At 37.1% G+C, this 24,115-nt stretch overlaps 1 protein-coding gene across 2 annotated transcripts in view; it reads left to right on the forward strand.

The window, feature by feature from the left end:
* The window catches only part of UNC13C (unc-13 homolog C), a 118,371-nt gene that overhangs the window by 67,917 nt on the left and 26,339 nt on the right, over positions 1-24,115 (forward strand). The window contains exons 17-23 of one of the 2 annotated variants that reach the window (XM_086848905.1): positions 3,978-4,063; positions 17,076-17,202; positions 18,117-18,213; positions 18,641-18,784; positions 19,766-19,843; positions 21,105-21,182; positions 21,543-21,572. In XM_086848905.1, the coding sequence (XP_086705031.1) occupies positions 3,978-4,063; positions 17,076-17,202; positions 18,117-18,213; positions 18,641-18,784; positions 19,766-19,843; positions 21,105-21,182; positions 21,543-21,572 (640 nt within the window). The remainder of the gene's footprint in view (positions 1-3,977; positions 4,064-17,075; positions 17,203-18,116; positions 18,214-18,640; positions 18,785-19,765; positions 19,844-21,104; positions 21,183-21,542; positions 21,573-24,115) is intronic. The other variant, XM_086848906.1, reaches the window with a different exon arrangement.

The following is a 24,115-nucleotide window of genomic DNA, read 5'->3' on the forward strand; positions in this document are numbered from 1 at the left end:
AACTGCATCAAATTATCAATCCAGATGAAACATGACATGATGGCCTCAGCAAGCACTGTAGCCACTGACAGACCATACCAGACCACGCAGTGGGAGTGTGCGGGCAACCTGCAGTTCTTACATGACATGAGAAACTTGACAAATTTGAGGGGAAAAACATGGCCTGGTATTTAAGTTGTAAAATCCTCGTTCTATTGGTTAAACAATGTAAAATATGTTTGAAACCTGATTCACAGGCAAATCCAGGGCTTCCTGGCACTTCTAAACTTGCATATTATGTGGTGTGAGACAGGAGAAATTGCCATCAAAACAAAATACCTATTCTAAAAAAAAGGAACATCAAATTAAAAACAAAATCTTCAACCCAAATATACTTCAGGCCACTGCACTTTTTTTGTCTTTTCTTTTGCACATATACTCAGAACAGTCAAGTTGTCACTGTAGTATGAATTTAAGAAAAAAAAAAAACTCTGCTGGGAGTTTTAAATTTGTTCTTTACTGATCCTTAGATCATTGCAATGTTAGGATCTGTTTTCTTTGGGATCACATTGTGTTCCACACAGTATGGGAAGGACCAACACATGAAATCTGCAGGAGCGGATTTCCTCATGCTTCAGGAGCTAAGATGTTTATTAACTCTGAAAAGTTGCAGATAGTAACTTATATTATAGAAACACCATAACTGTAACCTACATGTCAGTGAGTTATGAAACATAAGTGAGTGGAAAAAATAAATTATGGAAGGAAGTGAAAAAATCAGAGTACACTGTATCATGTCAGCCTAACTTGAGAATGTTTATTTCATAATGGAATGTATAGCTGATAGGTTTTGTGTCTTGATCAGTGATATCCGCCATTATCAATTACCCTTTATTCTGTGGAGCATATGAATATCACTTCTTTCATTGAACTTGTGAACATTATCCACTGTAACAAAGCTGTTCTCATTCTTTCACCATACTCACTGTAGCTTCGGATGTAACAATGTACAGACAGACACTGCTTAGTTATATAGACTATATACAGAATCTGTCTTGCTCATTACTTCTTCAGGGAAAGGAGTGTTCAAAATAAAGCTTTGGATAGATGAGGATAGAGCAGAAAATGTAAGAATAAATGAGCTCTTTTCTCACAGTTTAAATAGAATACATGTTTTCCAAAATCAAATAGAACTTTTTTCTTAAGGGTTAGTGAAGCAGTGGCCGTGGCCAGCATTCCACAGATGGTGAGATCTATCCTCATGCTGCATGCACAGCACAAAACTGAATGTATTCACCCCTAGGACTGGTGAGATTTAGCACCTGGATGAGATTGAAGCCACCAAGTATGGAAAATGAGCTATTCTGAGAAAGTGCATCTGAGGTTCAGAGACTTTGATATTCTCAAAATGTAGCAGACTGGAAATTTGGCAGCACAAATTAAGAAAAAGCATTTTTAATTGTCATGATAGAATTTTCTGACTTTAGGGTTGAACTAGAGACATGCAGTACTGTCTGGGATAAATGCTTTTGGGTGTTATATGTTTTGCTTATACATTCATTATTTTCATTTTGTTTTAAGCTGAGTTCAATTTCCTTCCATTGATCTGTGGTTTTATATATAGCCGTTCATTAGAACTAGCCAATGAGAACTGTTTTCACTAAATTTTTGCTTAATTAAAATCAATGGAGAGAACACAGAAGTGGCTGTCTTGTACGTGTAATTTAGTATTTTTGGAAATACCTGGCTATGGTCATGTATGGGCAATATAACTCTTCTGGATAAACTGAGATTTAATATAATTCCAAGAATGACATAGAAATTGGGAAAATCATGGTCTATGGGTTAGAAATAACTGTAGCAAGAGCAAGCTAAATGACTGACAGGGCACTCTGCTGGTTGTCCTTTTGCTTCACTGAGAAATGTGAAAATACGTGGCTTTTACAAAGATTAGAAAATGTAATGTGTAGAGATTTGCTTGGGAAATGTCTCTGATATTTTGCTCCTTAGGGATCAAAATCTGAAGTAGTTTGAAAAAGTTTTCTTACCTACAAATAAGGTGATAAAATACCATGCTTATCTAGATTCTTTAGTATTTGACCCTTTATTATCCCTTTAATAAGACAGCTGCTTCTGTTACCATTTATCTTTAGCATGTAGTTTCCTCTTTCTTACTAAATATTAGTTAATACAAAACCAACACAAATGTGTTGTGTGCTTCTGTTGTGCATTAGCTGTGTATTCTCACATACATTAAACTGCAGGGATACCTCTGGTACTCCCCTCATGCCTGTGACTGACAGCTGTGCAATGCCCACCAGTCTGTTAGAACTATAAAAACGATCAATTCTTGACTTCACCTAAACTTCACCAGGTGGGATGTGTTGAACTAATTTAAACAACATAATAATTGCAGTTTTTGTGTGCATGTGCTTTCAGAAGTTAAAATGCCTAGACAAACCTATTTATCCCTAATCAAAAGTGCACTTTTATCAGATCCAGCCTTGCCTTGTGGTCAGCCTTGCAATATGCTCAAAAGACAGTGTCAATATTGAATCAGCTGTTAAATACTTCCTCAGAGCAACACTATCAAAGTTCAAGTCTGGTGCTAAGAGAGAACTCAGGACTGGAGGTAAAGAAATTAAGACAGCTGAAATACATTTCAGCTTTTGAACAGAAATTAATTTTGTGTTAACAGAATTAATATGAAGTTCTTTAACTGAGCAGTCATTAGCATAAAGAGGGCTCAGTGAACTGAGCCAGCAACTGCTTCCTATTAAAGTGGCAGAGCTAATGAGCTGTTTAAGTACTTTTTCTTTGCAGATATGATCAGGGTCAAATAGGTCTCTAAAATTAATACATTACTTAAATCATACTGCTACCACTTTAAAGTTGCACATAATTCTCATTCTTTCTGTGTCAACCAGACCTTTAAAAATTCTTATATTTTTACAGAAATTTTTACAGAATATTTTCTGAATTTGATTAATGCTTTACTAAAAGGTCAAAATACTTTGGACCCAATTCTCTGCTAGTATAAAGTGTAATAGCCTCAACACAAAAGCCACACATCTCTGTATATTTCCTCATTAATATATTCCCTTATTTTATGTCTTCTTGGTGAACTCTGGGTGTATTTGTATGGCTCTCACTGTTCCTCCCTGTGCTATGAACAACTGCTTTGCCCCACTGGGATATTCTGTGATCTACTTTCTGCTCTTCATCTGCCTTACCTGCCTGGCTCTGCCTCTGTGTCCTGAGAATGGTTCATATTAATGTCAGTTCCAGAAATGCATTAAAGACAGCCCTTTCTAGAAGAGAAAAAAATGTGACATAAAACATGGTGTTAATCACTAAAATGCCAGCTTTTGCTAGTTGCTAGCAGTGAAAATGGTAACTCAAAGATTAAGGCTTTTCTTTTGCATTGAGTAAGAAGCAGCTGGGATCTGTGAAAAATTTGTGTAAAAATACTTAATAACAGCAGAAAGTATCTGAAAAGAACTGTTTCTCAAAGATGATATGAATCATGAGACCAAAATTAAAATTTTGAATTGAAATCTGCATTTCACTACTTGTTATATTCTTTATTATTTTATCCTTACATCCAGGTGGAAGTGTTCAGTGAATTGGATTCTATGAGTATATAAACCAATAGTATATCTTCACAGACAGCTTCCATCTTTTCTAGTGTCACAAGGGAATTTAGGAAAACCTGTGGCTGCTAAACATCTGAGCCAACAGTTTCATGTTCTTTATAAGCCATCTGATTTATCTAATGCTGAGGAATCATCTGCAAGATAAATGAATATTTCTTGATTTAAAATATGACATAAAGGAAAGTTTTTATTTGAAGGTTGGATGGTTTATATAATTGTTACAAAAAATACAATAAGTGCATACTAGGGGAATTGTTTTGTGGAAATATTTGCCTTTTTGTTGTGCAGCTGTAAGCATCATTCCTAGCAGCAGGTGAACTGATGTAATGTGATTGATTGCAGATTCCCTCAAGAGCTGAACATGGGAAAAATCAGTGCTGAAATCATGTGGACTCTGTTTGCCCAGGACATGAAATATGCTCTGGAAGGTAATTAGAATAAGCTATTAATTACACTAGTGAGTTCACCAAGACTGATTTCAACTGCAAGTGACACCTGGCATCAGATTTCTGTGTGTGGTAAGAGCTTTCTGGTGTACTTGTTTAAGATGCTTTGTAAATTAGTGAAAAAGGAGGGTTATAAGGAATCAGAATACTGCACTGTGAATATATGATGAAGTTATCTGTGAAAGAAGAACACAAAATAATTGTGACTTGAAATGCTTAGGTGTGATAAAAATTTTCAGTGTCCAAAGAGACACACATGTGCTTGCTGGGGAGCATTACAGACACTCCAATTTTTCTCACTAGCTGAAAATTGCTAACTTGCCCATAAGGAACATTTGCAGAAAGAACTTATGGAGAAAGCACACTCTTTTAATTAAATATTTTTGTGTTCAAAAGGCAGGATGTATTCATTCTAGTTCCAGGAGAATCAAATGCAGTTTCATTTTATCTCTTAAGGTATTGTGGTTAACCATTGTTAAAATACATGGGGGTTTTATATAGCAGATTGTCTCCAACTAATGACTTCAAACACACAATAAAATATGGTTATTGCAGCAAACCAAGTAAAAATACCTGGCATAACTGGCATTGTCTTTAGTCAAGTCTGCTACTAATTACAGAGTAAGTCTGCAAAGGGTGAGAAAAAACATATGAGGTTGGATTTAAAATACAATGCAGTTCAACAGGCATAAAGAAAGATTAAAAAACTCAAATATTTGAAGATTCACCTCTATATTATTCTCTCTGGAATGTCTAATGCGATAATATCGGTGTGGTGGTGCTTTGACAACATGGCAGATTTTTATGATGATAAAGAGAAAAGATGAGTGGCTAGAATGGCTGTTGATGGAAGAACGGTTTTGTCCATCTGCTGTTGTGTTATTCTGTTTTGTTAATTGTGTTATTTGAATGTGGAACTTCCATACTAAGCATAGCAGAGGAAAAAGAGGAGGAAGGAAAGTAATTAAAGCACATACAAAGACAACAGAAGGCATGACACATCTTAGATGTGGAAAGAAACTATTGTTTCAAAGTGTTGTTCTGTAGTCATGTCAGTGAACCAGAAGTACAAGTCTGAGAAGGAAATCATTTTTTAAGAGTGATCAGTGAAGGTGAAAGCTTTCAAGAGCTGAGAAACATGTAGACCAAGTTAAAGCCACTGATTAAAGAATATTCCTGGTTCCACTAGTGAAACAACCTATCTGGAGAAGTTGTCAGTCAGAAGCAACTCTCAGAAAACTGCTGTTCAGCAACTCAGCATTGTGATTCCCTTACAGATAGCACAGATGACTGAGGATTTCTAATATCCAGTTGCCATTTCTAATAGCCAGTTGCCATGACTCCATAACCTTGGGTGTGGAATTATAGTCTGCACACAGACATCCCTGAGCTCGTAGTGCTTTAGCCATGGAACTATTAACATTCTTCAACAAAATAATTCACAAAACATCACTCACACTATTTGCTCATTAGAGCACACTGATGACTCAAAAGGCAGCTTCTGATCAAGCTGTAGTTTGCTTCTTTGTTGTAAAGAATAGAACAAGAAGATCTTCAGAAAGAGTTAATTGTAAAATATATGAAGTGTGGTTGTTTGGACCGAACCAGGACTTTAAAATAAATATTAATGTTAATATTAATCCTAATTCTTCAGAGAGAGATGTAGAAGGCATTTCATTTATGTTCCAGACCAGTCCCTGAATGTGGTGTCATTTCTGTGTTGCTGTGGATACTGACTTTCTGAGGAGAGGAAATGCCATGGTTGGCATTAGGAATTCTAAACTGCTCCCAGAAACATTAGTGAAATAGTTCCTGCATATAAATAATAATTAAGGGAAATTGAAATTAGTGCAAGCCATTCTTTTGAAATCAGCATAAATTATTATAAATATACACAATTTCACATTCTATGATTTCATTCCTAAACAGAAACCTCAATAAATCTAGTCACAAAATATAGAACAGTATACTGTTCCTCCACCCAGCTTTGCTAGGATTTGAATTATTAATTTTTTCCATAGGTATTCTATAAACTGGGTTTAACTCACTTGTTGATGGCAATAATATTTTTTTTCTTTAAATTCTATAAGATTAGAAGCAAGCTTTTAAATACATTCACAGTTGGTCCTCATGGTTTTAATGGAGTTCATTAAAATGCATTGCGTTCTGCTATGCTACTCTCGCCTTCCAAGTTATTAACATAGGCTACCATCTGTTCATACCTAGTGTCCAGGGCTGTGATTGCAATCTTTCCCTACTCCAATTTAGTGTTAATCTCCTGAAGCAGCATCTTTTGTGTTACAAAGTTGATTCCTTTCTGCATCCAATCAAGAAGCACTGAACTGGTCCAGCATTGTTTGCAAAAGGATTGCTCATGTGATGAAAAAGATTACATTAGCTCAACTGAGATCCTGTTTCCAGTTCTACCCACTTTATGTATTCACAAAAATATCCAGCCACACCCATCAGTTTAAATTCAGGAAATAAGAAGACAGCAAACACTGGAGTATCTTCTTTCCATTCCTTTTCCCTTTTTCCTGAGCACAGGTCAGAATGGCTGTTCTGGCTCTCTCCATACAGCTGAATCCCGCTTGGATCTGTTCATGGGATGTGTGCACTGCAGATGGCTGCCCTCCAGCAGTGCCCTCTGCCCACCTCCTCTTGTAGAACAAGCCAACAGGCCTGGGAGGGGCACCAGCCAGCACCACACCCCCTCTGCTTCTCTTCTCCCTTGGTCCTTGCCAGGACACTCCAGCAAGGAGGCTGCTGCTATAGCATGGAGAAGTCAGAGGGGACAGCAGCTGCCATGGCAGTGGTCTTTGGCTAAAGAGCAAAGCCATGTCTCTGAGAGTACCAAGGCAGTAAATTGGCTTTGGGGGAACAGCTCAGTGTTTTGGTGAGGGAGGAAAGGACATCCCAAAACACAGTTCAGGTCTGCACAGCTGCCAAGATCAGGGCTACACTGTGCCAAGCTGACATGCCTTGGTAACAAAACTGTACTAAAATCTGGTATTGAGTTCATAATTTCATCCTTGATTTTCTTCCAGTTGAAGTTAATTCAAATGTTTAGCCTTTGTGTAGTGTTAAAAGTTCTAGGCAGACTCTAACAAATTGAGTTCACACCAGTTATATTTCTTTCTTCTGGTCTAACGGATTATTATCATGAATGGATTTTGCTTGAAGAAGGTATCACATGTTTCTCTTTGAGAATTGGCTTCATTAGATTTGGTCTGTTTGGGGTGTTTTTCTTCTTTGCAGGTTATTCATGAAACATCAGTGGTTTTCATGGTAGATTATAGGTTGTTTGGTGTTTAGTTTACACAAACATCTGATCTTATAGAATGTTAATATTTTTGTACTATCTGATCCCCCAATTATTCCATATTTATGCTGCAAACAAATGAGAACAGAGAGAATTTCACCAACAGTGTATATTATTTGTTACTGGCTTCATATGGTAGAAAATCTTTTCCTTTACAAGTATGAAGACGCAAAGGGTAAAAGAGGATGAGAGAGTAATAAGCTGAAATTAGACATGCAATTGCAAAGATTTATTTTTTTTTATTCTTTGTCATCAGTGTCTTTTTTTAGATCTTTTGGATCTGTAACTTTTGAGTAGGTCCGATCAAATTTCTGAAACTATCCAGTCTGTTAGAAAGAGAACGTCTTAATTGCTGTTATTATAGTAATCTAATTCTGGTAGTGGCCAGAAGTCAAGACCAGAATCAGGCCAGAAATTGGTCAGCTGCTGTGTAAATACAGCAATAGACAGTCTCCATCCTGCAGAGCTAGGATTCTAAAGGCCTTATAAAAATAGGAAAAGGAGGTAGTCATTCCACCATTTTATGAGTTTAATGTAGATTTGCTTTTCAAGTTTGCTGGTGTCTTCAGTGCTTAAGAAGATACTATTTTCCTGTTTCTCTGACAGATACTACTTCTGTGACAGAAACTGATAAAGTGATTTGAAAGAGGAGAGGCAGGGAGCTGATGTTGAGCACACAGCATAGAAAAAAGCCAAAAAGGCTAATGCTGCCCAGGGAAAGGTCACGCCATTTGGTGGCAGATTTCAAGTCTATTTTCACTCCAAATTTACAATTTACAAAGTTCCCCTTAAGTTGGAATATAGTCTTGGTCTAGGGAAGGCTACAGAGGTGAGGGAAGGTGAGACTGAGGTTTTGTAAAGGATGAGAAGGCAGCATCTACAAGAATGCAGGATGTCTTCACTGTCAAAATATAAAACCTTTTTATTTTAGTCAGTCTCATTTCTGCATTGGCACTTTTCAACAAATGTATTCTATGCTTATCTTTTCAGACACCTGAGGAATTAAGAGTCCTCTATGGCAACTCAGAGAGTCTGTACAGGCAAATGAAAGGAGATTACAGTTGGAGTTAAACCTTTCTTTGGCAGATAAGATAGAATGTAGTTGTGATCAGAGGAAGAGGGGAGTTAGAAACGTTCTTTATTCACCTTAACAGACAAGGATGGTGGTTACAGCAGGTACACTCTGTATGTCCTGAGGGTCTGAGCTTTGTGAGTATGAGAATCCACTGCTGAGGGCAAAGCAGAGCCCTCCAGGCTTGCCTAAAAAGCACCATAGCCATGCCAAATGGCACTATTTTGTTGGAGTTAGTTAGACGCAGTAGTTAAGACAGATGAAGTGGACAAAACTGCTCCCATGGGGCTGAGTTAATACTTCTTCATGGATTCATATTGAGCTGTAGTACTGTATAATCTAACTTGGAACGACCTCAGAGTTCTCTGGTATGGTACAATCTTGCGGTTGCGACTATTATATCTAGAATTTCCTTGTTCTCTAACCCATTTTCTTGGATTTTACACATTGAACCATCATCAGAACACTGAGTAGTACCAAAGTACAAGTCTACAGTAATATTAGTAAGCTCAAGCTTCTCTGACTGTAGCTGTGTTCATGGTGCCAGATTTACTAGAAAAGATGTAGTGCATCAGTGAATGTCTGACTTCATCTTAAATTGTCACACAATACTAGCAGTATATATTTAATAGTGATAGCTCTGTTCTTATTTATTGTAATATCTATTACTATTGCTCCTGTTCTTAAACATTATTATTAACTCTTACTCAGGCAAGCGCTTATTGTAAAAAAATTGTGTATAAACTTTTCCTGATCATTGCCTAATTGTGACAAAGGCAATTTTTTTGTTAGTCCACTTATACTGTTAGTGCTGGATAGGTTATGAGTGTAAATGGTGCTTTAAATGAACCCTACATTGATTAATAATTGCAGGTTATTTCTATATCACATGGCCCTGCCCTTTCCACAAGTGAGTGAGTTGAAGGGAGAAGTTCAGCTGGATGGGCTGTATATCACCTGTAGCAGCAGGGGCTCCTCCTCCAAAGCTTGTAGGTATCTTAACCCAAAAGAATATTTTGCTGCTTCTTTCTTCTTGCCCTTGATGACAGTTCTTTACCACTACGATGGTACCCCTTTATTCCATCTCATGTTTTTACAGGAGCTAGATTTAAATCTTTTGTCTAAACTAATTTTATGGGGAAGGAAAACAAAAATTCCAAGCAAATAAAACCTCTAAGCAAAAATGTGGCTTTTTCCCTTAAAAGATCTGCATTGTTTAGTGCAGCTCTGCATCTGCTGGATGGGGAAAATTTTCATCTTTTTTTTTCTCAAGGGGTTTGTTCCCCTTATCTCTGTTAGAGTGGAGCTGCATAATTCTCACACAGCTGCAGTGGAACATACGTGCTGCAACTCTTCCTTTGTTCTGTGAGCTAATCACAAAATGAATCCCCTTATATTTTGGACTTCTTCATTGAGAAAGAGTAACTGATAACTTTCTGGAAAAGAAATACCTTTCTTTATCAACTATAATACAATATTTGAGTTAAAGAAAATTAAAAATAACAAGAAACCTCTGCTATTTTTAATCTTGCCCATTTTTACTAAGACACCGCTTTAAAGCTTTCCTCGCATAGCAGCTGTTCTTCTCCTAGTCCCTCTTTTCATAGGTCAAAGACTCAGTGTTTTACTCTCAGGACTATTCCACCTGTGGAGATTCACTTGTATCCTTCTCCTATAGAATCTGAGGTCAGTTTCCTCTTACGGGCAAGTGCATTAGTTCTAAACTAAGCATTTGATACTGCTTCACCCCCAGGAAAATGGAATAAATCTGTTAAAACTGCTTGTTTCCACATTATCTTTTAATAAGCCTTAAGTGCAATTTGCTGGGTAAGAATTAGAGAACACCTCTCTGGTTTTGCATTTGCAGGCAGAACCAAATAGAACACAGGTAATTATTTAAGTGCAGCCTCACATTTATCTTCCTGCTGGATTCTTCCTGGCTTGTACTTGATTTTACTAATTGCTTCTAAAATGCAAGCATGCCTGTTTGATAAGATTTCATGCTCACTTTGCATACTAGTGATGAGGCAAAGAGCAGAGAATCAGGTCTTCATGGACAGACACATTTTTTTAAAAAATTAAGAAATAAGTAAATGGAAGAAGCCTATCACAAAAATTACATTGAAGATGCACAGCTGAGTATTTAGTAGTTCCAATGCTATTGAAATGCTCTTTGTTACCTTTCTTGTTTTCCATCTCAGATTCAAGCAATATGCTGGCAAATCATAAAAACATGGAATGGTTCAATGGTTATGATTAATGTTAATAAGATATCATAGTTAATTTGCCTAAGTAATTTGAAACATTTAGGCAATGTAACACAGTTGGTAAAAAACGGCAAATGCAACATTTAGAGTAGAAGATAGGGTAGTTTGCAGCAAGTTCATACATCCCTCATGACTGTACATATTGCATCTCTTAAGTAGTATATGACATAGGTATTTGATGGCCTTGAAGTTCCCATGAGACATTTACCTCTCCCAGAGAGACATGTACAGCTCTGCTTTTTCTGACACCAGGCAGGTGACCCTGAGCTGTCCTGCACCTGCAGGGAAATGTCAGGCAAAGCAGTGCACTGAGCAAATGGCCTCTTGGTTTGAGAGCTTCTCACTGAATGTAAGGGGCAATGTAACTTCAGCTTTTACAGCACACTGCAGTAAGTCAGGGATTGATTTGCCGCCTCCACTGCAGGCAAGGAGACAAAAAAGAACAGCAAATCCATTTTTCCTCACCATTCAGAATAAGAGAGTCTGTCTTCCTTCCCTGATGTCTGTCACAGAATCACAGAATGTTAGGGTTGGCAAGCAGCAGTGGAGATCATCCAGTCTAACCCCCCTGTTAGTCAAGGCAAAGTCACCTGGAGCAGGTGACAGCAGGAATGTGTCCAGGTAGGTTTGGAATGTCTCCAGAAGATGGAGACTCCATGACCTGCCTGGACAGCTGTTCCATGCTCTGCTGCCCTCATTGGAAAGTTCTTCCTCATGCTGAGATAAAACTTCTTGTGTTTTAGGTTATGGCCATTGCTCCTTCTCTTGTTGCTGGGCACCACCACAAAGAGTCTGACACCATCCTCTTGGCATCCTCCTTGGAGATGTTTATATGCATTAATGAGCTCTCCCCTGAGTCTTTTCTTCTCCAGACTAAACAGGCCCAGCTCCCCTCCTAAGTCTCCCCTCATAAGAGAGATGCTCCAGACCACTCATAATCTTTGTGGCTTCCACTGGACCCTCTCTAGCAGCTCCTCTGCCCAGGGAGGAAATAGGACTCCATAATAAGGAAATCTTTGAAGACCTACACTGCCTTTCTTAATTTATGCATGTTGCCTTAATAAGTGTACTTGGTCTCTTTTTTCTTCAGTTTCCCACTTGCACTGCTTCACCACCCCATGGAGATATTCCAGATGCAGTCCATTACATTTGTGAACTCTCCAAAGATATTTTGGTGAAAATTTCCAAGTAAATGCAGAGAAAAGATTGACTTTGTAGAAGTGTGTTGTGAAAGATACAATATATTTTTTAAAGGAAAATTAGAGGCGAGTTTAGAGAGATATATAATCCAAAAAGGAGGTAATGACAGAAGTTTTTCAGGTTTTGGTTTATTATATTCATCTTGACACAAAAAGCCCTTTCAGAAAGGTCAGTAGTACTTCATATTATAAAAATCAATATAAATTATACATAATTATCAATTGGTTATGTTCTACTGTCTATTTCAGTTAATACCCAGTGACTTCTATTGCCTTTAGCAAAGTGCAAGAATCTTGGGATGAGATTCTAGTAGAATGTAATGTTTCCTTCTAAATCAGTGATGAACCTCGAGTTAATTTTTTTCTTAATTTGTGGCTTGTTTGCTATTCTGTTCATACAATTAGAGGCTCCAGGTTTCTTTCAGCAGTATAGGGATTAAATCTAGAACACTATAGGCATAATACCCACATTAAAAGAGGCTGTGGCATAGCAACCACTCCTGTATTGTGAGAAAATTGCACTGGGATCAGGTGCATTGAGCATCAACTTCTACTTTTATCCAAAACATAGGTGCATCATTCAGCGTAACATTCCCACAATGATTCAGAGGGAGGAATACCAATTCGTACCCAGTCCATATCATCCCTTGCCAGGGCTTGTCTTCCTCCAGCTATACTCAGTTTTGTGTTCCCAATTACCCTTCCCAATTATATGACTGCAAGTTTGGAAATAGCAGGTTTTCTGAAACAGCAGCTCTGGAAGAAACAGATAGCAGCTGGTAGTCTCTGGAAAGATTGGTAGATAATTATTGCAAATAATATGGAATTATGTCACAATGGTTGAAAATAGCAGCTGAGTTTTGATGGGAAAATTTGCAGTAATCCAAACACAAATCCCATATGCTTAGTTGCAACCATTTCTGTTTAATAAACTGTAGAGCAGTAGACTGTATGTCAGTCAAACCAGCTGGTTGTGATGTAATTAATTTGTTACACATAAATACTCTTTATAGTAGTTATTAATCCCTGAAACATTAGCTATATAGCCTGAAACCTGGACAAATTTGGGTTTTTTAGAAAGATATTTTTATGTTTATGAAGTCAATTCGTTCATTTTTTACAGACTAATTTCCTTGAAGTTCTTGTTCATAAAGATTTGATATATACTTTAAACCATCTTATTAGAATCCTTCAAGCAGCTTAACTATATGCTTTTATAAAAAATACTGGCTTGGAAAGTTCTGTAGAAAAAAAAATTGCTCTGAGTTTTTGTAGCCAAATAAGAAAAATCAGAGTTGAACAAAATATCAATTTGATTATCTGAATATTTAACATGTTCATCTTTTGTGAAGGTTGTTAGATTACACTTTTTTCCTTTTTTAGCAACTAATACATATCAAAAATTACATGGAAACTCAGAGTAATGTTATTACCTCAAGGTTAAAAAGAAAAAAAAGATCCTGTAGTGAGCAAGATTCTATTTCCAGTTTGTTACATGACATTGTCTTTAGTGTATATAGATATTTCTGCTTAGTAAGTCATCGTTATGACTTTTGTTTGTTGCTTTAAGAAAATCTTCTCAACTTTCTTCAGCAATTGCTGGAAAAATCAGCAAAAAATCAAACATAATTCCAAAGTACTGTTGTTTGGTCAAGGCCTTTGAGGAAAGTGCCTTGGATTATAGTCCTTCCTATTATATTTCTTTATAAGTTTTTATGTAAAAGAACTGCTGCCTGCAATTATGTGCCAGATACAGCACATATCACCAGGTCTCTGCTGATTTCATCACATGCCAAGTTCTTTTGCATATATTAATGCATCCCTGTAATAGCTTTTAAAAACAGTCTCTCTTCATTCTTGGTTATACAAAGGACATTTGAGCAGATTTTATTTTTTTCCTCAGTGCTGATGCTCACTGGAGGCCTTCTTGAGGGGGTTCCCATCTCTGTGGTTTGTACCAGTGAGGAGGAACATTTCCACACAGTTTTCATTGTGGTTGCAGTTACTGTAAGTTTCTGTTGCTGCAAGCCTGTGGAAGCACATGTGCATTACAGCATCACCCCTAAGGAGATATTCCCCCCCACCCCAAGTGTCATCAACAATGTAAAAAAGTTATACTTAATGGAACTGCAATTCCTAAAAGCAGCTAAAGTGCCCCATACACACAACTAAAGTTTATAGATGGTGCAGTTTACAAGAATCTTATCAGTATTTTTTCATTGATGCATGACACAGTGATATACAAAATGCCAGAATGGGAGCTGAACCTGACCTCTTTACAAAACTTATTAGATGCTTATAGAAATATGCTGCACTACAAGGAATGTTTCAGGAAAGAAGCAGCACAAAATAAAAAATATTATCAGCATTAGGTTTGCTGTATTGGAGATTTCCTTATCTAGAATCAGTTAGATTCTGATAATGTTAAGGTATTTCTGTCATCATCTCTCCAGAGAGCACATTTGTACACAACTGGCAGGTTTAGTTCCAGACTGTCTCAGTAGTATAATAATTTTGCAAAGCAAGAGTGGACTTTTTAAAAATGTTATATTATGCAGCTACTACAACTATCTTCCAGAAAGCCCAAAATGGGTGTCTGTGTAAGGAAACATGGCACTAGCTTTCCCTCCAGGAAAATAGACACAGATCTCCAAAATGCATCCAGGTATTCTGTGCTGGCTCATATTTACATTAGCTTGTGCAAGTTTTTCAGAAATTAAGAAAGCAATCTATTGGTCCTAATCTAAATTCAGAACACCTACAGTGATGTTGCTGCACTTTGTAACCAAAATCCATGGTTACCATGGATAAACCCATCTATCATCCAGTTAAAATTGTCACTGCTGACTCATAGGGGCACCTGTTTCCTCCTTTCTTTGGTTTAACTGAAGAGGTAAAATGCTTTGATACTGAATGACCTCATATGTCCTGTGAAGTGTTTGCTGATGTTCTCATACATTAATGTCAGGAGTTCTGGGTGTTTTTTTCTCTTATATGTAACAAGAAATAATATCCTGGGAGACTCTTTAAATATTCTCTACCAGGCATAACAGCCTGCAGAAAAAAAGTTCAATTATTCATGAATTACTTTTGTGCTCATTTTTAATGTGTTATAAATTTTAACCTTAAAAAGAAAATATCTGTGAATGGTATGTATAAATTGTACCCTCCTGGACAAGTTTGCCAATTAGTGGCAGTAGCTCATTTCTAAAATTGAAATAAGCATTTCCTTGGTTGTGATACTATAGCAAACATTCTCAAGTTGCATTGTATAATCTAGCAACCCATTTATGCTAAGCTTGAATGGAAAAAAGTGCTATTCGTTTCAGAAATTCCACTCTTTTGGGATGCAATCTAGGACAGATTTTTAACAATGACTTAAGCAGGAGATGTGCAGTGAATTTCATAGCAATAGCATAATTGTGCTCAGTGAAAGAGTAGTCTACCTTGTAAGAATACCTTCTGTAGAGCAAATGTTTTATATAATAGTTTGTGAAAAACCTGCTGCCTACAAAAAAAGAAAGATTTCTCAGAGCCATGAGAGAAGGTGATATCTTTCTCTCTGTGGTCCTGTTTAATGCTTGTAACAAAGATACTGGGCTGGGGAGAGTTTGTAGTAGCATGAAGATGAATAAATGCAATATTTAAACAGAAACTGATTTAGTGATTTTTCTTGAGTTTGGTGGAAAGGCAGTGAAGGTGAAAATGCTACTGCAATGCTAAAAAGGCAATAAAAGCCCACAAGGTCACTTCATAAGCTGATTTGCACAAAACTTAGTAACCCACTGCATAATAAAATGCATCTGAAACACTCACTTGTCAGATGGCATGGTGTACTACTGGAGTGCTGATTTGGCATAATAATAAAACTAAACATTTCCTTTTAATGTACCTGACTAGATCTGGAAACACAGAATGTGTCTTTCACAGTGCACTTTCACTGACAGAAAATCCAATACTACTTTCAAGTGTATGACAGAGGATGTGATGCTCCTGCTGTTACAGAAAATTAGGTTCCCATCCAAATACAGTAGATTTGTCTAAAGCTGTGTTGCAAAGCTAGCAGAAGTAAGGAGGTTTGGAACTGATAAGTTCTTAATACATAGTATTTACACAAAAACATTATTCCTGCTGAGCACCTGTATTAGGGCATTTTTTAAGGGAGCTAGGAAAAGAAATTGCTCTTTTGCTTAGGAAAGAATGTGCAAGTGACATGACACCTCAAACAAATGAGACCTGTGGAGATTTTAGGAAGCTGTGAGCAGTAAATAAAGGTATGATTATTCTTCCCAAAACTGGTGGATCCCTGGTTTCATGCTGGGGGAGAAGGAAATGAAAGATTTGAGCAAGGATAAAGTGCCTGTTAGCTAAGGGATAGAAGGAATGGAGCTGTCCAGGTCTGCAGTGGCTGGGTGAGTAATGCAGAGCATAGTGCACAAGTTAAAACAAGGATCAAAATCCTGGAAGGAAGGTGGACGTTTGTTCCAAACAAATTAAATCAGATTTCAAAAATGCAGAAAGTTATTACAGGTGGCTCCATGACTTCTGCCACCCACCTCCATCTGCAAATTCAGTATGTGGAAAACAGGAGGACACTGAGAAGGTGAAGTCTGAAAAATTTCAAAACCACTTTATCAAACCATCTTTTTTCACTTGTGCCATAAATCAGATGGCTGTAGAGCTGTGGAGCTTTTCCCTCTTTCTTTTTCTTAGCTCTGATGAATGCAGGTTTCACACATTCACGTAGGACTGGCATTTATAGCTGTTACTTCCTTTGGCTACTACAAAGTTGTCTTTTCCAGCTTGACATTCAAAAGCTTCTTAACCATTTTGTAGCAGCCAAAGAAGGATATAAAGAATGGAAGTCAGCAAATTTGTGGTTTTTTTCTCACTGCAGCAAAGAGAGGGGAGAAGCCTGATTTGTGGTTTGGACTTTGGTTTTTGTTTTTCCTAACAGTACTCTGATGCTGAAAATTGAAACTGTTGTGGTATTCCTACCTCTAGAAAAATCAAACCAATTATGCTTTAAAACACAAGTCCTGTATTATTATGTCACTGGTGCACTGAGGCACAAGAATGTTATTTACTGTTAGAACACTATTAAGTGTTTTTATTTCCACTCCTTCTATTGCAGAACATGAAAAGCAGCGATTATGCAAAAGCACAGATTATATGAATTTGCACTTCAAAGTGAAATGGTTTTATAATGAATATGTGAGAGAACTCTCTGCTTTCAAGGATGCAGTGCCTGAATACTCTCTGTAAGTGATGTTTCGGGAAGGCTTCTGTGAATCTGGGCTTTGTGCAAGGTTTGTTTTGGTCAATATTTATGCTCAGGTTTGTGTGAGATCTCAAGGTGTGTAGCACCAACAACTACATTTTGCACTTTCTTCTCTTTAATTCTTCATTCTGTCAAGTGGAATAGTCCAGGTGTTAAATGTGCAATTAGCTATTTCATAGGTTTCTACAGGTGTTGTAACTCCAGGTCATCAGAGATGACAAAATGCTTTGGTCAGAAAATGTCTGTGGAAGGTAGGAGATGTGGGAACAGCAGCACTATTAGTTGCAGGTCCCTGCATTTATTTTATAACCAAATTTGGATAAAGCTGTAGTGCTAACGGGATACACTACTGGAATCATTCTTACTGGATTGGATTAATACTCAGCTGCTGGCTTTGTTTGCACCTGTCTCCCTGCAAGAAATATATTCAGTAAATGAGCTACCCTTAATCTTCTGCAGTTCTGCTGGTTGGCTGAGATAGTTTGAGACCTGTTATTACTTTTTTTAATAAATGAAATAAAAATAAAACACAGCTGATTTTTACTAAAACAAAGTTATGCAAAAATTACTTCAGATACAAATAAAAAAAAAATGTTACCAAAAAGCCATTATTGATAGAAGGTGCATTCCTGCTATGCTTCACTGGTAGAAAATTGGCTACTGCCTATTTTACATCACCAGAGTGAGAGCATTGTGAAACTGAAGCCTGAAAATCCTTTTGGTAGCTGCAGCATTTTGGTGACAAAAATTTTTCCAGGGTTGTTGGAATGTTTAGCAATAAGAACACATACGAAAACACAAGGTGCCAAACTGCTGGCTAGTACGACATCTCTCCTCTTGCCATCTTCATGAAATATACCTACTTTACTTTACAAAATTGCTTTTAATTTTCAGGTGGTTTGAACCATTTGTCATTCAGTGGCTGGATGAAAATGAGGATGTCTCAATGGAATTTCTTCATGGAGCACTAGAAAGAGACAAAAAAGATGGGGTAAGCCTTTTTAAGGAAGAGAATAAATAAATTATTAAGACATATATTATTACAAAGCCAGAAGTATTTTTGGTCCCACAACATCCTTCTTAGACTTCAGGAGATAACAGCTTTTGGAAGATACCTTACAGAGAAACTCCTGTTCTAATTCCCTCTGATTCCTTCTGCCTAAATCCCCACAGAATTTATTCTATGGTATCATTTCATTAACCTATGATGTGATAATGATGTCATGAATGAAAATTCTGGTTTATTTTTAAAAGGTTCAAAAGTATCAGAAAAGTGAAAAGCTACATTTCTTAGTATTAACAATGAGACTTTTCTTTTTATCACTTTTTTTGACTCTAGGAGGATTTTCAAGTATAAGAATCAATGAATACAGTTTTGATCTCTGAACAAATACTGACATTTGAATGTTTCTCTCTAGTTTCAGCAAACATCAGATCATGCCCTCTTCTCTTGTTCTGTGGTTGATGTCTTCACACAGCTCAATCAAAGCTTTGAGATTATTAGGAAATTGGAGTGTCCTAATCCAGAAGCGCTATCTCATTTAATGAGAAGATTTGCAAAGGTAAAGTAAAGCCAATGCATCTCAACTAAGCTTCAGAGAGAAGGACACTGTTGCCATGTACTTGAAAGATAAGTGATCCCAGTGCTTTTTAGAATCAATGGTATTTAGCTACTTGGGATCCTCAGAAAGACATGATGTTTGTGGCTTAAGGCTGGGTTTTGTCTACTTTGTCAAAATGGTTTACCAGCTTGAGAATCTCTGAGATTTCACATTAATGTATTTTATACATATATATGTATGCATCAATTGTTATCTTGCTAAGAACTGATTGCAGTTCCATTAATGGAGCCATTAATTGAAATTCAATTAGCTAATTAGGCAGTGCAAGTGAAGGAAAAATTCAAGGTGCGGCAATAAGGAATTTTTGTTTGAAGTCCTGAGGTGGTAGTTATTCACCTGCTGCTTGATAAACTCAATTCTTCCTGCTTTCTATTTCGATAGTTACATTTCCTCACAAGCTCTGAATTTCTATTATAGTCCTGCTGTCTTTAGAAAAGTTCACATTTACATTTAATTCTGTTCTTTCATTGCAACTATTCTCCATTTGCTGACTTCTTATTTCCATGATTATTGTAAGGTAACTCACATTGCCAGGCTTTGAACAGTACTCCTCTTGTCTTATATTTCCATTATATTTCTAGTCTACATATTGCCACCCTGGAGAATTTTTTGAGCTTGCTACTGTTCCATTAATTATGTAGTACATTGCAAGGAGTAGAGTTCTCAGTGTTTCTCAAAAGCAGTACTGCTAAAATTAAACTCTCTGCTATTGAAAACTGCTTTACATTAAGAACTACCCACCAGCTGCTGTGCAAGGATTTGAAAATGTGATCACGAGATTGCTTTCATTATATCTAAAAAATATAATATACTATGTGTGTAAGCACCTGTAAAGCCTATTGTTTATACAAACCTCTTCTTTTAATAATTTTGGTTTACATTATGAAATTCACCATTTAAAAGAGTCTTCTCCTCTTCTAGACCATCAACAAAGTACTTGTTCAGTATGCTGCAATCATTTCAAGTTACTTCAGCTCCTATTGTGATAAAGAAAATGTGGTGAGTAAGAATCTGTGGCTTTTTTCTGCCTCAGAAATTGCCTTTAAATGACTTACTGTACTTTTTGAAAATGTAATCACTTCTATATATGAAAAAGCATGAATGGAGGGAGGTCAGCATGTTTTCATAGCTGCTTACAGTGATGTGTAAAAGCTACAATAAGTGAAATTAGTTAAAAATTCTAGTTAATAATTCCAGTATTAAAGCTATAAAGTAATTACAAGATGACTACAAACATGCCGTGGTTAACAACCTAATACCATGGTGAACATGGTGAGTGTATCATCTTGTTTCTCAGAGAGGAAAATATCTTTGTTTGGGGTTTTCCCTTTGCATTGCCTTGCCTCTCTGTATCAGTTTGTGCATCCCCCGTGCAGGGAACGGGTGCAGAGCTTTCAGCTGCTGCCCCTCACTGGGCTTTACTTTACCCCTGCAGAGGGGAGAAGAAAATTGTGCTGTTTTGTTGCCTCACTGCTTACAAGGGAGTCCCTAATGAAGGACCAGATTGCCAAGGGCTCAGAAATAAATGAGATATGGACACTAAAGATGTAATTGAGCAAATGGAAACATTTTCAATACTTTAACAAGACCAGGGAAAAGTATTCTTGGGAACTGGCTTTTCAATATCATTGATATTCAATCAAAGCTAGCTCTCCCTTGGCAGGCAGCTTTTAGCACAATGCCTGCTGTATTTAGTAGTGTTTTGTGCAGCTGTACCAATCTGCAGTGGATCAATGACTGCAGCCCCATCCTCAGACTGTTCACCTTTAATGGAAGAGCCCTTAGCCCATCACAGATCTCAGCAGTCCTTGTGCCACATCCCTGTGTATGACATCTGCCAGTGCTCTCTACAGTTCAGGGCAGTGTGGTGGTCTAGAGGTCACCTACATACAATAATAGAATTTTAAAAGACATCTATTGCAGCTAAATATCAAATATTGGGAGCTCCTATGAATCTAATGTTTATATTAAAAAAAGTTCACTGCTTTCTAGAAGAGAAAACCTGTCCAGCTGACTGGGAGATGGTTCCCTGTGAGGCAGCACTGCTCTTGGTGCACAGTCATGGGCTGAGCAGGCAAAGAGAAGGGTCAGTTAAGGAGGAAGGAGAGGCAGCAGTGGACAGGAAGTTCCTCTAATGGAACTTGAGAATGTAGGAATGAAGATGGTCTTAGAAATCTTTTCCAACCGTAATGATTCTGTGAATGTAGGCCTGCTGAAGAGTTGCTCATGCACAATCTCACATTTGATGCTCTCTCTGTAGGCCTGTATCTTGATGAACAACATTCAGCAATTAAGAGTCCAGCTTGAGAAAATGTTTGAGTCCATGGGAGGGAAGGAGGTGAGTCATATCCGTGTCCTGGTTCATTTAAAGTTCCTTAGAGATCATTAGCACCATATCTGCAACCTAGTCAAAGCTTTCACTTCTACTTGCAAAGAAAATCAAAATGTTAAAAAAGAAGTCTACAAGACCTATTTACCGTCCTGACAATACTGCAAAGACATAATGCTAATTCACAGACACATGCTAATGATCTGTAATGTTCTATCAGCTCTGGGTGTTTTGTGTTGCAATCTGTAGTGCCAGCTTTATTTTAATGTTTGTATTGGACTATACTTTGCTTTTTATGTATTGGTACGTTTTGTCTGTAATGTGTCATTGTCTTTGTCTAATGCCTTTGACTTGCAATCCACTGAGCAGAAGAAAGAAGGAGAGAGATTCTCTTATGAGGTTTGTGATAGTAAGCATCTTTTATTATTCCTGACCATATTTTCTAAGGCTAAGAACAGTCATATTTACTACATATTTCCATTGATGCATTTGTGTAATTCCCTATGATCTTAAATCAAAAAGAGCTATGCTTGGGCATTTAGTTGACACTAAACTGAAAAGTTTTACTAGGCAGATAGTGTAAAGCCTTTCAGAGTTCTACAAAAATCTATAAAACATTTTAAGTGCACTTTTCAGTATCTGAAGGCCTGCTTGTATTCAAGATACCATTTCACCAAGAGCTTTTACTCAACAGTTCAAAATACCCTCAGCTTTACCCCGTTTTTCATTTCAGAAGATTTAAAAGCGCCTGGAGTCCTGTCCAACAGTAAAAGGACATAAACAGTGCTTCAATACCTTCCTGACTGTAGTCTTTTACTGTTCTGAAATATGATGAAAAAATTAACATATTTTCAAGCCATATTAAAAATCCTGTCTACTTGTTGAGAAACAATGTTTAGAACATGAATATCCTACCCATATTATCAGTAGCTGGCTTTAAAAATTAAGTTCTGCATGCATCATCATTTTCCTTCTTGAGGCTGTAGCTTGATAGATTCACAGAACTTTGATCTAATGTGGCCACATTACACAGAGAGAACTGGAAAACACGGCATTTCATATTTCCACATCCACAGTGGTGCCCTGCAGAGGTGAGATGGGTCCCCTTTGCCATGCAAGGAGCTGCAGCCTCCAAATTCACCTACAGAGTCACTCCAGTCCCTCCTGCTGAGCCAGGAACAGCTCCTTGAAGCTGCCACTGCAAAAATAACTCCTGCTCCAGATAACAGGAAATAAACTTCTGCAGCCTTGTCACTGCAAATTTCTTACCAAACTTTGAAAATAGACATTCATCATCCAGAAGTGGCTGTTTTTGTGGTTCCTCTTGTATTTTTTCCCTCTCTGAATATTACAAGAAATCTCGTCCTTCATGCTTTTATGTTCTGTGCAAAGTACTTTTGTATTAAGTCTTGGATCCAATCTTAATTTTGAATGTCATGATTCATGAAAACAGGTAAATGTCCATAAATCAGGATAACAACAAGGGCAGAGAAAAGCTGAGTCACATTTTATGTCTATTTCTATCAAATTATTTTCAACCAGAATATTTGCTTGAACCTCTAAAATGTCATTTTTCCACAAGAAAATATTAGTTTTTCATTTGCTCCTAATCCCTCATATAATTTTTTTTTAAGTTAGGCATTTTTCATAGCAATTTTCTTTCAAAAGTTCTTATGACTTCTCATCCTTTTTGGTTTTCTCTTGATGTTAATGAAGATTAATTATCAAGGTTGTTACAGTATCAAAGCAGAATTTCCTACAAATATGGTGCAACACACAACCCACGGAGACAATTTAGATATATTTTCCTATAACCCCTTCATTAGGTGCCTTAAGTGCATCTCTCATTCACATCTTAAAAATACATTTGGACTTCTAGGGCTACTTCTTGAAGAAAAGCAAATTCATGTTCAATTTTTTTTCACCCATATCAAAATGCCACTAAAATGTTTGTCTTCCAATTGGAATATTTACTCCCCTCACTATTCCAGAGGCCCAACTGCTAATGGCCAATTTGGCTTATTGAACTGGTACTCATAAGAAACAAAGCCAGCAATAAAATCTGAAAGCAGTTTCCTTGAAGGGAAAAAACAGTTTAATATTTCACTTGTGGAGGGCATAAAAGTCAGATGATTTTCAGCAAAATAATGAGACTATTTCAGTTGAAGCAAAACTAATTCTAAGAAAAATTAAATGCTGTTAATCTCCTCAGTGTCACACTGTGAGCAGTATGTCTTTCAAACTGTGCAGTCAAAATAACCACAATCAAGCAGCTATCCCTCTGTTCAGAGTAGGCTTATTGCACATTGCAGGCAGGGAGCTCTATAAATAGAGAAAAAACTGGTTTCTCAGATCCCCCACCATTAAAATAAAATAGTCTGAACAAGATGAGCTTCTTTATTAGCTGTCCTCCTCTGCTGCAGCAAAGCAGGGAGGGTACTTACAAATCATATCAATGAGAACAGTCTGCCATAAGAAAGAGTAGTAAAGTGCATCCAACCCACTGTTTGTTTGGGGTTTTTTTAATCAAGTCCAAAAACATAGGAACAGATCATCATCATAGAATTTTGGTTTAGCTCCTGTATGTTTCATCCAAAAGGAATGCATACATTTACACTAAATATTTTTTTTCATGTCTGACAAGCTGGAAGCTGATAAAAGAGAAAGAAGGGAAGGCAGTGATTATGTTGTTTTACACCAGATGACAGAACATGGCAGAAATGAGTTACAGTAATTAGGATCAAAAAAAAGAATGTGTAAAGCAAAAGGAGGTTATGTATGACAACCTTTATTATATAACCTACTATAGATAAATCATATTCCCACTTTGGCAAATTCAGTTCCAATTTTACACATAAAGCTTAGGAATTCCTATAGCAATCTATACGTGGCCTTAAAGACTTCGATGGGGTGACCAGACTTCAGCAGAATAGTTCAGCAGT

This window comes from Cyanistes caeruleus, chromosome 13 (assembly GCF_971803275.1).
Source record: "Cyanistes caeruleus chromosome 13, bCyaCae1.hap1.1, whole genome shotgun sequence".
In the NCBI taxonomy this organism is placed as follows: domain Eukaryota; kingdom Metazoa; phylum Chordata; class Aves; order Passeriformes; family Paridae; genus Cyanistes; species Cyanistes caeruleus.